At 35.1% G+C, this 18,120-nt stretch overlaps 1 protein-coding gene across 6 annotated transcripts in view; it reads right to left on the bottom strand.

Annotated features, from left to right (window-relative positions):
* The window catches only part of LOC137020518 (sorbin and SH3 domain-containing protein 1), a 58,733-nt gene extending 41,345 nt beyond the window's left edge, over positions 1–17,388 (bottom strand). For 4 of the 6 annotated variants that reach the window (XM_067386197.1, XM_067386191.1, XM_067386193.1 and 1 more), the window contains exons 1-4: positions 3,341–3,465; positions 1,862–1,904; positions 1,059–1,145; positions 836–952 (exon numbers count right to left, since the gene is read on the bottom strand). In XM_067386197.1, the coding sequence (XP_067242298.1) occupies positions 836–952; positions 1,059–1,089 (148 nt within the window). In that variant the 5' untranslated portion in view covers positions 1,090–1,145; positions 1,862–1,904; positions 3,341–3,465. Of the gene's footprint in view, positions 1–835; positions 953–1,058; positions 1,146–1,861; positions 1,905–3,340; positions 3,466–3,499; positions 3,637–17,294 lie in introns of those variants that run through there. The other 2 variants (XM_067386196.1, XM_067386192.1) reach the window with 2 other exon arrangements.
* Between the last annotated feature and the right edge of the window lie 732 nt (positions 17,389–18,120).

Genomic DNA, 18,120 nt, shown 5'->3' with positions numbered 1-18,120 from the left:
GAATCTCCAAGGAACTTTTTAAACCCCCAAAAAGGCATAAACATGAAACAGAGCTGCCTCTACTTGGCAGCAAACCTGTTTGTTTCCAGCGCTAACCACAATTTATGCCACAACAAATTCCTTAATCCTCCATTAAACGAATCACCAGCCAGAATCTGTCAGAACTGAACCATACAGAAAGTCTTCATCCACAGAGATGCTAATTTATGACTGGAAAAAAACGATTCTCTGAACTTTGTCATGAGAACAAGGAGACCATTGAACCCACTGTAAGAAGTGTTTGTTCCAATGGCCTTTTTATTCAGGCACAACAACAATTAAAGCATCTCTCCCAAGTGCTGGCAGTTAGCCAGGATAGTTCCAACATGGAGATGGTGAAAACGTCCACGCTGAAGGTCTCCGTTTCCAGAGCTCAAAGTGGGTGTGAACAATAGACGTCTTTGATTATCCCCTGTATGAGCATTCACTGAAAGTTATTTGAGCAATGAAGTTTACAGTCATACAATGTTGTATATGTTCCTCAACAAAACACTTTTTTTTCTGTATGATTTACTGCGCAATTGAGCTCAATTTAGCAAATAACCACATCATGCAAATTGACTGTCAAAATAACATATTGTGAAGAGGAAACTCAAGAATGCACCATTCCTGTAAACCGAGATCTTCCCAGTTAATGATTGCTCAAAAAAACAAAAGAACACTTTTTAGTGTACTTTAGCTACACATTTCGTAAGTAACATTATTTCAGCACACAACAGTTAGTCTGGCACTATACTGCTTGGTGCAATATATTCAGAGCACTCTCCTATTGACACATCCTCCATTTCCAACTCACTTTTGGCAGAGTTCATGGATAGCTCTTGGCCCGTGCCGTCCTCATCATCGATGTGCACTAGGGTGGCCCTCAAAGTAACAGCACCCTTGCCCTTGCAAACGCGGGTAGGGTCCAATTCTGCAAAAACACAGAGCAATGAAACTGATTTTATCTTATACACTAAATAAACTTTTATATTATTCAAAATGTTAGACCCCCAAATCCTAAAAAATACTGGTCTTACCAGTAGGCATGAGATCAGGTGAACTCTTCATGATCCTCAAAGGTGTTACTCGCACAGCAGATACAGTGCGCCGACAGGGTGGACGTGCTTCAAGAACACAAAGTAAAAGAATCTAAATAGAGCTAATATAATTGCACTGTTTGCATATATCACTGTTTTTCACCACGTCTGTGACAATTTTGGGTCATGACGCACCCGTTGAGAAAACTGCATTCGTTTTGCCGAGTTATTGTTAGACAGTTATTGAGAACAACAGCACTAATAATGGTCTCATAGAGACCCGAGGGCTTTTTAAGTTTTAGGAAAATTATAATCACAGTGTTCTCTGCTGGCTGGCACAAATATCAAGGAAAGATGGATGAACGGAAGGAAATAGGGGGCCTGGCAGTGAGAATACTGATTCAACAATGACTCAAGCCAGAGAGAAAGACAGAGAGAGTCTGTTTGTGATTGCTTACTCATGAGCCTCCTGCATTAAGACATTAGACTGTTATTATTCCTTTCTATTGCCTTTTATGTAGTACTTACTACAGTGTTTTGATTATGTGGTTCGACAGGCTTAAACAATATCATACAGTGCACTATAGTAGACTGCATGCGCAGATTTAAAACTGGCATGCTGAGAAAGGTGTTTAAAGTGTAATTTGCAGTTTCATCTTATTTTATGTTGTTTTCTATATCTGTGTTGCAACTGTTTTGTTTTGTAAGTTTCATTCATACCCATATAACTGTAAATAAAGGCCAGGGCAGCCGGTGAAACCTCAAGAAACTTAATGGGGATACTGAAAGTGTGGCATGCTTACCAGGGCCTGCATCAAATTTCCCTGTGCCCTCTGCTGGAGAGCCCTGCAAATGAAAATGGGTGAAAGAAGAGATGAAGGGAGATGCTAAGACAGAGAACAATATTGCTCAGCATGTCATTAGGAAAGAGACAACAACACATCATACTCATCTCTATATGTTCCTTAGCATGTTTACAACTGGTCTTTAAATTGCAAAAAAAGCTGGTGCAAAAAGTAGGGGTGGGCAATAGTTACAGTTACTGTGTATAGGAAATCAGTACCAGATAATTAAACTTAGATAGTTTAACAGAGCCTATATCTGAATAAATCCGACCACCCAACCCTAGTGACCAATAAAAGAAAAGTAAAACTGACCTATTTGTTTATTTGCTTTCTTGGCTTAGCTTTGGTATAAGTATATTTAGGCCTGATCTCATATTTAAGATCTGACAAAGATCTGATTGACTGGACTGTGACATTTCTACTAGAATAATGTTACAAACAATCCTTCTAATATGTTAAGTGTGAGGGTGCTGATGCATGAGGAGACTGATTATCCATCTAACTAATGTGTCACACCTTTGCCTGTGGTTCACACTGAAACAAGATACAAAGTGGCCTGTTACAGAACATTGGCTGAGTAAGAAAATATGGGTCAATGAAAAGTATATGTTTCAGGGTATCTCCCTTGAACATATGTTTCTGCCCATAATAAGTCGCTTTAGAAAAAAGTATCTGCCAAAATGACTAATTTGATACTGATTGGTATGTTAAACAAATGAGGGAATGTAAAGCAGAGCTTTCTTTAGAGATACAAAATAGCATCAAAGTCCTGGATGATTGCTGTTATTTCTGTTGCATTTCTAATGCATCTCAATGTAAACATTAACCATCTGTTTCTATGTGATGGCTCCTGTCTCATTGACTTATTATAGCCTACAGTTATAGTCTATAGGAAATCAGAACCAGCTAATTAGCCAGATAATTAAACTGAGATAATTTAACAGAGCCTATATGTGAATTTAAGTATGTGATATACAGATAATATTGCTAGAAGACTCTGTTTACAGAAAAATAATTGTCAGTATTGGATTTATCTCCTTGAAAATGGATATCCTCCTAAATTTAGAAGACTTGTGCAGTTATGTAACAGCAATTTTGTAATTCAATAATACACAAATATGCTGTTTATAGTAAACATTTATATTGCATACTGAATTGGATAAGTGGGAATCACTTTCCATTGTAAAATTACAAACAGGTCAAGCAATAACAGCTGCATGCATCAATCCATCAGTCAAGAGTCACACGGTTTGAGGATCCTTAATACTCTGAATTGCTCCACATGTTGCCTGTGTTGAAGATATGCTACTAATCCTGATTTAGCTTGAGCTTTGAAGCATTTTAGTAACTAAATCCAAAGCCAAATTAGTGAATAAACATTTGAAACCAATCTATTTCTGCATATTAATCTTATTAATATATCATACTGAAGCTTACCTGTGAGAACCTGCTTCAGCTGAGCTTAACTTGGTTTAGAGTCCTAACAAACACCCAAACAGGCAGTCTATTAAATGTCCTTGGTCGCAACCTATCATACAAATCCAGACTATCATGTCCTTTTCCTCTTCAAAGAACTGAACTTTAATCATGCTTTACCTCTTTCAGCCACCAAGATGGACCTGTCAGCACCTGACACCTGGGAATGTGGCACCCACTTAGATTGTGATGAACGAATTACAACATCCTGCTTTCCATCCACCTCTCCATCCCTGTCTGGCATGACAAGCACCTCATGAGGCTATAAACTATATTAAGATAACTGTAAGATAACAGACCAAATATGTTATAAATCTGGACGTTGTCATACAAATATGACAGTCTATTGATTGTGGTTTATTTTAAGAAGTATCAGAATAGGGCATGAGCCATACGGGTTGGACCAGACACAACTCTCTCACAGTAAACAGTGACCTGAGTGGTCTTATCATGGTCAAGGGCACGAACACTGGAAGTTCAGGCCACTCTAGTGTATTAGAGACACTTATGATGATAAAATAGTTCTAACATAATTCAAAAAGATTTAAATGCCATGCTAAAAATGTCCTAAGAAATAACCACAAACATCAAAATTCAGCCTCAAATCTATAACCTAACCTAGAATTACACAATAAAAAAAACAACAAAAATTATTATTTGTCCAAGCCAGCCATGACCACATCATTGGTACAAAATCATCATCTTTAATCAGCTGTAATTTTGTCATTTCATGCAGCAGTTTTGTGTTCAAACAAGCAAATCGTGTGAAGAGACAAATTGCTGGAAACTTGTTGCATTGTGCCTGGTAACTGCTGCACTCAGTCCAGCTGGCCTTCTCAGGGCAAAGCTGTAAAACTGAGCAACAGTGGAAAAGCTCATGTCAGACATGGATCCAAATCTTTGTTTCAGAATCAAAACACTGGCTCAAACCTCTGTCAAGGCCAGGCTGTAAACTCTCAGGTCCACAACTTTGGCTCATGTAGCCATTAGTGAGGAAAGGGGCCTCCTGCAGGGGCACTTGGTAGCTCAATAAATCAAATCCTTCACAGAGTCTCTTACATTTCTTAACAATTTAGCTCAATGAAAGCCCAATACAAAACATTAAAGATGCCCTAGATTCAAAAATTGGATTTACCTCGGCATAGTTGAATAACAAGAGTTCAGTACATGGAAATGACATACAGTGAGTCTCAAACTCTGTTGTTTCCTCCTTATATAAATCTCATTTGTTTAAAAAACCTCAGAAGAACAGGCAAATCTCAACATAATACCGACTGTTACATAACAGTTGGGATCATTAATATGTACGCCCCCAATATTTGCATATGCAAGCCCATGTTCAAAGCATTAGACAAGGGCAGCCAGTATTAATGTATGAAGCAGCACAGCTGAATCATCAGACTAGGTAAGCAAGCAAGGATAATAGCGAAAAATGGCAGATGGAGCAATAATAACTGACATGATCCATGATAACATGATATTTTTAGTGATATTTGTAAATTGTCTTTCTAAATGTTTCGTTAGCATGTTGCTAATGTACTGTTAAATGTGGTTAAAGTTACCATCGTTTCTTACTGTATTCACAGTCGTTATTTTCATTTTTTAAACACTTGCAGTCTGTATAATTCATGAACACAACTTCATTCTTTATAAATCCCTCCAATAGTGTGTAATGTTAGCTTTAGCCATGGAGCACTATCAAACTCATACATAATCAAATGTAAACATCCAAATAAATACCATGCTTACGCAATTAGACATGTTGCATGACGAATACTTTGTAAAGATTCATTTTGAGGGTTATATTAGCTGTGTGAACTTTGTTTATGGTGTTTAAGGCAAGCGCGAGCTCTTGGGGCGTGGAGCACAAGAATTAAAGGGGCCGCACACCCTGAATCGGCGCATTTATAATGATGCCCCAAAATAGGCAGTTAAAAAAATTAATAAAAAAAAAACTATGGGGTATTTTGAGCTGAAACTTCACAGACACATTCAGGGGACACCTTAGACTTCTATTACATATTTTAAAAACATGTTCTTTGGCACCTTTAATGTTTAATTTATAAAGACAAACTTTTTTTTTTTAAATGAAAAACCTTCTTTACAGTCATTGTAAAAAACAAAACAAAAAAACATTTTTAACATTAAAAGATGCTATGGTTAACAGTAAGTATTGCTTATAAGCTAAATTCATTTTTTATTAGTATGGTTGAATAGGATCATCTAATGTCAGCAGCAAAGACATTAGTTAGTAAAGAGAGATTAAATGCATAAAGTAAAAAAGTAATCCGATTACCCCAACACTGGTTATCAGTTATGTATATTATCATCTGGCAACCACAGTTTCTGATAATCTGATAAATGATTAAATAAAATCTGTGCTGTTATCACACATTTTGTGAGCTTTTTATATTATCTATAACTCACTGTATTTTAATATTATACATATAAAATTGTAAGAACCATTAACTTGTTACTTTTTCTTATACTGTATATCATTTTATGGTTGTTTCAGTGTAGAAAATGTATGAAAATAATTTTCCCTTTGGTAGGCATTGTTTGCTGACTTCCCTTCCATTGTTTTCTCCACAATTTTCTGCATGTCAGTAATGCTGCTGGAAGCATTTTATATAAGAACTTGGCAAAACTGAACTTGGCTACTCTGGATTTTGATGGCAGAACAACTGGCATATAAAAGACATTTCAAATAAAATCCCTCCAACCATCAAAATATTCAGAAAAGTTAATAAGTCACAGCATTCGATTCTAAAGCGCAGCTGAATGTCATCATGTACATCTTTGCCTGCTTTCCATTCCATTATGCCAGCCCCATTAAAATAATAAAGGGGGTGACACAAGAAAAAGTACCATGATATTCCACCCAAGAACCTCTGGGGATTGCTTCATTCTATTTCCATGACAGCTTTTAAAGAGTGCAGCTTTAATACACAAAGGAGATCTACAAGGGGCCTGCTGTAGCCAGAGCGAGGGGGCCGGAGGGGAGGGGGGCCGTTACATAACACAGTTTGACTTCTGCTTTGTCAACAAATGGCAGAGGGGGGCTGAGAGAGGGAGAAAGCTCACCAGGATCACAGCAAACAGCTCCAAACATGGCTCGAGAGTAGCGCAGTAGAAGAACAACCGTGGGTGTTTAATTGAGAATACCTCATCAGTACCGTAAACATCTTCAGCAGACACACTGGACAGAGGCCTAGACTGTCATACCCTCAACACATTTAAACAACGGCATCATAAAAGGAAATGTATGCAACTGTGGTATTTGCCTCAGCCACCATTCATCAGAACATGACATCACTGGCTGTTTCCATCCGAAATTGCGAATTTAACTTAAGCGCAAAATTAGAATATTGCATAAAATACTTGCAAATAAAGAAGTGTTTCCATCCCATGTAAAATTGCCACTTCATGGGAAATTGGCACAAAATATCTGTAATAAAAATGGAAGTTGCTGCAATCATGGAAGCCACTGTGGCTCTTTTATCCTACATTATAAATGGCTTGCTTCTCAGATGAAATGCAATAAACACTGTCATGTTCTCTTGTGTACAGATGCAAGGTGTTTGGGAATGCACTTTTTTTTTTTTTGGATATCCCAAAATATGCTTAAAAATAGGTGGATTGAAACACAGCTACTGTCAGAGAAACCTCTCAGATATATTCTGGAATAATGGGAAAGATGCCAAACAACTGAAAAGAGGATGCAAACAGGGAAATAATAACTCCCAACAAAACAATGGTGTAGAAAGGGAGAGTTTGTGTGCAGCATGATTCAGTTACACAGTGTCTATTGGTTTCACTGTAAAATGATGCTTAGTAAATAACGGTAAAAATAGCCAAAGATATGTGCACTTGTTTTGTTTTACTTACTATTCTGAACTCCTATGAACTTTTAAGAACACAAGTAATGCACCTCGAAGCAGCTTTTCTATTGTGAAAAACTTTGATTTTCGAAATTGGCCCAACAAGCTGTTGAGTTGGATTAACTAATTTCAAATAGGCCTACAAACACAAAATAGTTTCGTAGTTTACTCCCATTTGCCCTTTTCCCAGCAATGCACAAGTGTATGAATAATTATAGCTGCCTTGTTTGACCATGTTTATATATTATTAGTAACTTCTTGTCTTGCAGCATCAGAAGTTTGTTCCTCTATTAAAATGAGTGTAATGAATAATTTATTTTCACTCGGAGTGTTTATATAAGTGTTCATGTGATTTTAAGACAACGATCACTTTGCTCTTCATGACATGTACATTAATTTAAAGAAAAGAAGGGCATAACACTAAAAAAAATGCAAATAAGAGAACACTTTACATACTTATTTATAATGTATTTTTAATCTTGCATGCCCTACAGCTGAATTTATATTAAGTTATATTAAGTGATAAACACTACAGTTTAAAAGTTTGGGGTCAGAATAAACAAAATTAATACTTTAATTCAGCAAGGATGCATTAAATTGATCAAAAGTGACAATAAAGAGTTTTACATTGTTGTAAAAAGATGTATTATTTCAAATAAATGCTGTTTTTTTTTTGACATTTCCATTCACCAGAAACTGTATCACAGATTCCACAAAAAATATTAAGCAGCACAACTGATTTCAACATTGATAATAATAGGATTTTTTAAATTGAAATAATATTTCATAATATTACTGTTACTTTATTTTTTTAATCAAATAAATGCAGTCTTGGTGAGCATGAGACTTCTTTCAAAAACATCTCAAAAATTCAAAAAAGAAATCTTGCTCAGCTAGACTGTTTAAGTTAACATCATCAGGACATTTACTTATAATAATAATAATTAGGTGATGAGTATAATTAAATAATAATAAGTAATAAGTAAATTAGTAAAAAAGTAAATTAACTAATTTAAAACTCATTAAAAAGCCATGCTTAAAATTATGAGCACCTCAAATGAAAACTAACAAAATAATATATAAACGAATCATTTAATACATATTCTATGACATAACAGTAATAACTATTTTATTACTAATAAGAGTAATAATATATCAGTATAATTTTTATAACACTAAATAGTTTGTATTCTCCTTGATTAACAAAATTGTTCCACAGCAGAGACTACCAATTACTAATATTACAACCACAATCACCTGGCTTTATTACTAATTCAATATTTCCGTGCCACTACCGACCACTCATAACACTATTAGCATGGCTACTGAGAGCTATCTTCACAAACATACCGTTAAAACAGAGATCATGCCATCTAAAATAGAGTGACACTTAAAAAAACCCATCTGATATTACGTCACGGAATACAGAAGCTTATTATGTCTGGAAGATGTTCTAGTACACAGCTGTGTATAGATGAGTCAAAGTCTCCTGGCCTGGCCCTCACAGGCCCCTGGCATTTGCTGACCAGGAGGACAACAGGCAGCCACAGAGGGAGGGGCACATGGCGCATGCACAGCATCAACCGCAGCTCAAGCCAGGAAAAAAAAAAAGGCTTTGTGCGCAGCATGGATGTTCTAGAAGGACAGATGGGGTGATGATAATGAGTTTCACACTTGGGATACAAAGCAGTGCGTAATGGGGTGGCTTTTGATATTGAATGACTGACAAAGCTCATAGGGCATGAGGGATTTATTTTGTAGGTAATAAAATAAAAATGGACCAGACTGAGATTTGGGATACAGAATTTTGGCGCCTAAGTGAACAGCTCAGGATGTGACATTTAAGGGGTCAATGGCATATAGCTAAGCATATCCTTATATCCAATGAGCCTTTTTTTATACGGTTGTATCACCCTGACATTTTTTACTATGCACAAAAAAATAAATAAATAAATAAATAATTCAATTTACAAATTAAAAACATGGGCTGCATCCAAAATCGCATACTCTCTTGAGTAGGTACTAGACTTGTGCCGATATTCGGTAATGCGATAAATCGTGATAATGAATATGCACGATATTGTAATCGTGGGCACTTCAGAATACCGTAAATAATAATTTATTACCAATTATTAATTTTTTATATGGCAATTAAGAATTCTTTACCCATCAATCGTATAAAATGCACAACACCGCTGTATTCTGCGTCAAAAGGACACTTGCTCAGATGTAAACAATCCCAACGTGCACGAGAAGCACATGGCGGAACCAGTGAAGGAGACGAGCTGAATGAAAGTGCGCGTTCACTCTCTGACAGCAGAGGGCGCTGATGGAACAGCAACGCAGCGGTTACCATGGAAACCGTGCAAACAAAGTAACTGCGCTAGTGAAGTTTTTAAAATGCCTCAACAGCCATTCATTTTTTTGTAATCTCAGTGTTGTTCATCACAGCACCAAATACTGAATACTTAAAAAAGACTTAAAAGGATATTTATTTTCAAACCAAAACATTTTTATATTTTAATCTGGACTACAACATGCCCTAATGATTAGAAATGTTCTGATTATTTGTTATTGTTCAGTAAAACTTTGAAAACATACAGCTTCATTAGTTAACATGTTAATTCATTATCACTAAACTGACAATAAAAATACTTATAAAGTATTAATTATTATTAATTAATGTTAATTTCTTAGTTACTGTTTAATAACATTACTAAAATCAAAATAACTTATTTAATGGACCTGAGATAAAACTAAAAATGATCAGTTGTGTTTCTAAACTAACATTAACAAAAAAATAATACTTTCTGTGACAAATGTAGCTATTGCTCAATCTTAGTTAATGCATTAAATAAAGTGTTATCTGTTGTTCTTTTTAGCCTAATTCTTTTGCATTTTAATCTGTTTTTGTTTTATTACAAAAAGAGTTCTTAAACCTGTTAAACTATGCCAAAAATTGTTTTGCAACTTATTTTAATATCTTGATAATACCGTATACCGTGATAAAAGCTTCATCAATTAATCGCAACATGAAAATTTGATACTGTCACATGCCTAGTAGGTACTTATTTTGAATAAGTAAATACATCACAACAACCGCTAAAAAGTATGTTGTATATAGTACGAATGTAATCAGGACATGTACTACATTCATTATTGTGTTATTATCATGTGACCTACCAGCGTCAAATATGTCGCTCCACTGCCATACACAAATCCTCTCCCATGGCCTCATGGGATAGTAAAGTGTCCATCATATGCACATTTTAGAATCTCACCAGTAATAGTCGGTAAAAAAGCATAAAAAAGCAGCAATTGTCATTGTCCCTTAAATGTAGCTGTACAGTAACTGTATCTCTACATTAGTTGCTTTATGTTATGCACACAAGTTTAGCATTATGTACAATGCAAAATGCTCTAAGAAAAGTCTGTAAAATATGGTAAAAATAAATTATAGTGTTAATAATAAGGAACTTTCTGTCCTGATATTTCACAAGTGTTATACCTTTCTTTTGAATTATGTATTCCATTGTGTTGTGCTTTAGGGTTGATTCTGTTGAAATGTAAGCTTATAGGATTAGTTCACTTCTGAATTAAAATTTCCTGATAATTTACTCACCCCCATGTCATCCAAGATATTCATGTCTTTCTTTCTACAGTCGAAAAAAAATAAGGAAACCATTTCAGGATTTTTCTCCATATAGTGGACTTCAATGGGGTACAACAGGTGGAAGGTCCCAGACGAGGAATGGGGGTCTTGTCTAGCGAAAAAAATGTTAATCCCCCCCCAAAAAAAGTATATAGTTTAAGTTTAAACCACAAATGCACATCTTGCACTGACGCATGACGTAATCACCTTAGAAAGTAGGCGAAAGTACTAATCAAGTGTCTACAAAGCGAACGTGTAAAGATTAAGCCAAACGCCCTTTACAAAAACAAAAAGGTAAAACAACGATGTCGGACAATTTTGAAGTTGGAGGAGAAAACCTAACAAGGTACTTCCTCCTACGTCATACGTGACCTTTCTAACATGATTACGTCTTGCGTGGTAGATCGCAGAGCAGTGCAAGATGAGCATTTGTGGTTAAAAAGTATATAATTGTTTTTTTTTTTTTAGAAAATGAACGATCGTTTTACTAGACAAGACCCTTATTCCTGGTCTGGGATCGTGTAGAGCCCTTTGAAGCTGCACTGAAACTGCAATTTGGACCTTCAACCCGGTGAACCCTACTGAAGTCCAATATATGGAGAAAAATCCTGGAATGTTTTCCTGAAACACTTTAATTTCTTTTCAACTGAAGAAAGAAAGACATTAACATCTTGGATGACATGGGGGTGAGTAAATTATCAAGAAATTTTAATTCTGAAGTGAACTATTTAAACTATCCTTTAATGGCAATCCTGGTCATTTCTCACTGGCCAACAACTCGTCAATATTATTCCAACCAACAGAGATTTTAGGCATCCCACTTGCAATTCAGACAGAGACAACTGTTTCAGACCTCTCAGTTATGTGGCTGGTGCCTGATAATTTTGTCAGGGGATGTAGACTATTCAACCACACCTAAAAACGGCTCTGTGATAATCCAGACATTTCAAGTGCTTCCCTAATGATGGAGGACCCCAAATCTCAGTGTTGAGCAACACCACCAGGCACTGCCTGTATAAAGCAAGCCAAGCCATGCACATTCACACACACACTTGGATTTCACACTCTCTTGAAAGGTGAACAGTTCATAGCGATCTGAAAAACACAATATAATTACATTATCTGAAGGTCAACCATGTTCCAGCTATGTGTTACATGGCAAATAAATTAAATGCATAACGTTTAAGCCCTGACATATCATTGTCATATTATGTCTAAATATGATCTGCATTCAAACTCTCATCGGACAAACATCATCCCAACACTGACCTCAAGCCAGCTGGTCTACAATCTGTCAAAGCAGCAAGAGGTGAAAAGAAAAATCTGTCAACACAACACAATCTGAAGCAGAGACGGTCTGTTCAACTTCTTGTTTGTAATAGCGTGCTGCTTTGTGCACACAGACCTTGAAATTTGTAAAGCCAACAAAACATACAGACTCGCACACACTTCAAGTGCCACTCAAAGCCACACTGCAGTCAATGGGGTAAAAGGAAAATATGGGGTAAGATGAAGGTTGCTAAGCAACATGGCGAAACATTGAGACAGTTTGGATGGGAATGGATGTTATGTGTCATCTGTCGAAGATGCCTCAATCATTGTCTGAGGCCGCAGGAAACCACAAACATGCAGATATTCACACCAACAGCACAATTGCAAGTGTAATGTAACATATTTATACAACAATATGTTAATATTTACATACATTTTAGACAAAAATGCCAGTGACTTTATGTATTTTGTGTTTATAACCGTCCTTATTAAGCAACAAACTATTGTTGTTTCGTTCGAATCAGCTGAGTGAATTATTCAGTGACTCACTCACTTGTTTCATTCATGAATTAATCAGCATTTTGAACAAATCAAATCTATTTAGTGAATTAAGTCACTTGTCGCCACCTACTAACATAACAATGTAACTTGAAGAAAGGGTTACTTGACTTTAGCAAATAAGGTAACACTTTATAATAATTTTCATTAATAAATCATTAATAAACATTATAATGCTTAACGCATCATTAGTTATTATATATTCAAATAGCTAGAAATATAATAATGTGCTTGTTAATATTTACTAAAACATACTAAGGTACTAGATAATACACTCTAAAAAATGCTGGGTTAAGAACAACACAAGTTGGGTTAAATATGGACCAACCCAGTGATTGGGTTGTTTTAACTTAGCGGTTGGGTTAAATGTCTGCCCAATGTGCTGGGTAGTTTTATTTAACTCAACTATTGTTTAAAAATGACTATATGGCTGGCTTAAAATGAACCCAAAATAGGCTGGAAATTAAAAATCAGACACATAATTACAAGAGGCAACAATAATAATCAAAAGATGAATATTCATTAAAAAGCATACATGTTTATTATTTAATTATTATTAATTAAAAATATTAATAAATGTTATTTTCTAACCTATTTTGGGTTCATTTTAAGTGATCAATAAAGACATTTTTAAACATCAGTTGAGTTAAATAAAACTACCCAGCAGGTTGGGTTAAACATTCAACCCAACAGCTGGGTCAAAACAACCCAATCACTGGGTTTGTCCATTTTTTACCCAACTCGGGTTGTTTTTAACCCAGGATTACAAATGATGAATAGTTTGGTACTGCAAAACATGAACAAATAATTAATAAATGATTTGTAAAAATGTGTAAATAGTAGATGTCTGCATACACACCACAACAAAGTCCTTTACAGACTGTGGTTATGAGTTAAGGAAAAATATGTTAAACTGAATAGGGTGAAATGCTTAAAATGACTAATTAAAGTAATTTTTCACATTTGTAAATGCTAACATTTGTTAGCTTTTTATTCACATTCATTAATATATGTACTTTTTAGTACATTTATTTAAACATTAACAAGCATATTATTTCATATCTATCTGAATATATATTAACTAATGATCTGTTAAGTATTATATATTTGATATGTTTGATAATGATTTATTAATGTTTTCTTTAATCACTGTATACCATCTGTCAAAATCATTTTTAGAGTTTTATAAGGTGTATGATCATATAAATTGAAAGTTTAATGACATTTGTGAGCATTTCAATTTACATTAAATAATGATCTGTTGATCATTATTTATTGTTTAATAAGTTAATTAGTAAATATTAACAAGCACATTATTTCATATTTATAGCAATGTGAATATATATTCACTAATGATCTGTTAAGCATTATATAATGTTTGTCAAAGTGTTGCCATGCCATTAAGACTGTATCTCAACTACATCTGAAATGCTGCTCCATCAATCAAGTTTAAGGGCTGCACGAATCGTTGTATAAAATACAATACAACAAATAGTATAACAGAGCTAAAATTTCCATACATTTACTGGTGATTTTTACAGCCATTAAATTTCATCTGTGTCACTGACAAAGACAACATAACACATGACTTCATAATGGCCAAAGTACTTATAGCCACTTGTTAAAAAAAAAATAGGGGATACTATTAATACGGTAATCCCCTCAATCCTATGGATGTGGGTGAGTCAGGGGCTGAATGAATGGGAAGCTTGCGACTTTAATCCCACTCAGAGCACTTCCTCTCTCCACTACCAGAGCCCACTGCTTCATTCCATCGGCTGTCATATGCCTGCCCGCACTCTCTTGGCTGTTTGTATCCAATTTGAGTGATATGCAAAATTAAGAACGTGCCTAAAAGCATACAATGAGGGGAAAAAAAAGACTTAATTCAAGTGTTTGAAACAGCAGTGAAATGTGAAGTGGCAGCAAATGACACCAGGAGAAATGGAATAATGGCATGTTATTAGCAGTCAAAGCATGTCTGGGCATAATTGTAGTGCTAAAAAAGGCTTTGACTAATACTTGTATGGCATTATCAGTGCTTACAGAGCTATTTAAAAAAAAAATACTGAGGTATCATGGACTATAGATCTATTCTGAAATATTTAAAACGTTACGTAACAACCTGATGATCCTATAAGATCAGCCATGTCAAAACTATTACAGTTTGTCTAAACATTTGTAAATTTCAAATGAGAACTAATTTAAACAGTGTTTCACCACCAATCTTTTGGGTGCCTGTTCACCACTAGACAGTAACATGATTCTACACAAAGCTTATAAAATATTAAGCACCCAACACAAATTATTCATTATCTTTGTAAGGAGACGGCTTCCAAAGACGCTGGCAGGAACTTCACCCAAATGTTGCAGTCTCTCACCTACTTAAGATTTTAATGTTGTTCACTTCCTCTTTGCTGAAATACTATATACGCCTGTGCCAGAAGACAATGATAACATCACGCACTGTATCTCTGGCACAAGTGTTGAACGGAAACATCTATAAACACAGATTCAATTTTTTCAAAGGGTGTGAGTTTTAAGGAGTATGCTTCAATCGAATTACAACTACAATATAACAATAAGGAATATAACAGAACTTCGTAATATATATATATATATATATATATATATATATATAGTTATAACATTTTGGCTTGTGTTAACGATCGCAGTAAAACCTGCTGGTGATTTATTTAACATTTATCAAGAAGGGAAATATGTTGACATTATAGCAGCCTATATCACTTTAGTCTTTAATGCTGATAAACTAGTTTTAAAGCAGGAAAAGTATGTTATTAAGTTTAAAAATTAAGTCTATGTACCTGGATACCATAAGACAGCTCATACACTTAACAATGTTTGAACCAGGACTAAAAAGAAATTCAAAAATTAATTTGAGACTCAGTTTGGTGCTCCACTTAAATGTTAGTCTTAGAATAACACTGTAATACAGGGTTTTCAACCCATGTTAAAAATACAGTATTTGAACAAAACCTTTCTGGCTTTTAAACAAATCTCTAAAAACAAATATAAGGTAACTTAACCGGGTTAACTAATAAAGTTAACTTAATTTACAAATTTTAAGAATGCTTAAATCTTCAATTTAAATAATTAGAATTTTCTTTCAGGGAATTTAAAATGTTTGTTAATGTACAGTAATGCCTGTGTGGTGGACAGTTTATTATAGTAAGTTAGGGTTAGAGTGACATAAGCAAAGATGAGACAAAAAAATGTCACAATTGAACATCATCTTCTTAAATATAAGCCTGCATAAAGAATAGAAAACACCTTAATTATACTTTTAATGGGATTTTTAAAATGCTATTTGGAAGGTCAGTTACCAACAAAATATATTAGTCTACTAAAAAAACTCCCTTAAGCTGGATGATGCTGGGCTGCATTTCTCAAAAGTATCGTGACCTAAGCTGGTCGTATACCATTGATGCCGATACCATAGGCTTACAATGCTTTTGAGAAACACAGCCCTGGTCATTTATAGTCCAGAGATGATGCATCAGATGGACTACCAGCCGAGGTTGACCTGGTAGACCTTGATATAGCTAGTTAGAGGAGGTAGTCCACCTTAGACAAGTTCCAAAAAACATCTTAAGCTGCATGGTTTGCTAAGCCACTTTTGCCTTTTCATAAAAGAAAACTTCTCTAAATGCATAATTGTATTATTTAAACTTCAGCAAACACATTTTCTATCAAATCGTAAGCATAAAATCACTGTCCAACCCTTGTCTTAATTTACCTGAGAAACAAAGTTACCTTACTGTGTTCTTTAAGTCTTTAGAAATTGCATAAAATATTATTTTGATATATTTAAAGCCAAAGTAGGAGGGATACAGCATCACAAAAGCTCAAAGGCTGTGCTTCATCACTAATCTACTACACTGTCATTCAACATACTGTATACGCCTGCCGCATAAACCGCACTGCATTAGAACAACTCATCCTAACATTCATCTTCGTAAACACAGGCTGTTATATCATTGCACTCTGGCACTAAAATCTGGATAAACTCATGTGTCCCGTTTATTTTTTCAAGCCTTCTACGATGCACCGGATTGAACTCGTGAAGTCTCGTTTCACTGTCCTGCTCCCTCCGCATATCCAGGCAATCCTATTCCTTATTTGGATGTCAAGTGCAGCCGAAGTCAGAGCTCTTTTCCTGTGGAATACAAATAATCTCCATCCCGTCTCCTTCATCTGACACCTTATAAACGCCAGAGCTCTTCGATAAGAATGCAAATTATAATTTCACCCTTTATATCCGTCAATATAACTATAATTTTAACACTATTTGCTATATAATAATATCACTAGTGCTGAAGTAACTGAAACCACGTTGCCGCACTTCTGCACTGCACATTTGTCTGCATTGGATGGCCGCTGCGGTTTATTGTAATAAACCCTGGGCCAAATAATAGTGTACAAACGAAGTAAACACGCAAACTTTCCGTTTTAGTTTGATATGATATATCACTGAGGTATTCAAATACTGTGAATATAAGGGAGAATGTAGTCTGTGTTGTGTAATACTCACCTTTCTAAGGAAGCAGTCCAGGTTTCCGTATTGATAACGCTGCTGCACGCTGCACAACTCAGTGACGGTCACCGCACGCTGCTCGCCCGTGCGTGGAGGCTCTCACGCTCTCATCACAATATCACTGGAGTGGGTGGAGAGGGGCGTTCCGTGGAGCCACATACGTTTAATCAATCTCATATTCTAATTTAATTAAAGTGCGTTTGCATTGCACATTTTAATTAATAATAATACATTTAAACAAAACACCTTACATTTCGTTAATTATTAACTATTTTAAATTAGCCTACAGTTATTATACTAGTCTAGATGTTAGACATCTTCATTTTACTTCAGTTTTTGAGCTTGAATTAAGTTATTATTATTTTAATATAACTTATTTTAAATAATTTTAAGCCATCCCACTCTTGGAAGTTTGCTGAGGCCCCCTAGTGGTCCCAGGCCCCCTTGTTGAGAATCACATAGAGGAGCTAAAATATCAAAAACGAAAGTAAATATACTTTCATTTTAAAGAAAAATTAAAAACCACATTCCAAATAACATTCAGAGGATTTGGTGAGAATGTCATTGTTAAAGGGTTATTTCTCCTTAAAATGAAAATAATGTCATTTATTACTCACCCTCATGCCATTCCTCACCCGTAAGATCTTCGTTAATCTTTGGAACACAAATTAAGATATTCTTGTTGAAATCCGATGGCTCCGTGAGGCCTGCATAGGGAGCAATGACATTTCCTCTCTCAAGATCCATAAAGGTACTAAAAACATATTTAAATCGGTTCATGTGAGTACATTGGTTCAATATTAATATTATAAAGCGACGAGAA

The sequence above is a fragment of the Chanodichthys erythropterus genome, chromosome 5 (genome assembly GCF_024489055.1).
Source record: "Chanodichthys erythropterus isolate Z2021 chromosome 5, ASM2448905v1, whole genome shotgun sequence".
Taxonomy (NCBI): domain Eukaryota; kingdom Metazoa; phylum Chordata; class Actinopteri; order Cypriniformes; family Xenocyprididae; genus Chanodichthys; species Chanodichthys erythropterus.
This window is presented reverse-complemented; position numbering and strand designations above follow the sequence as displayed.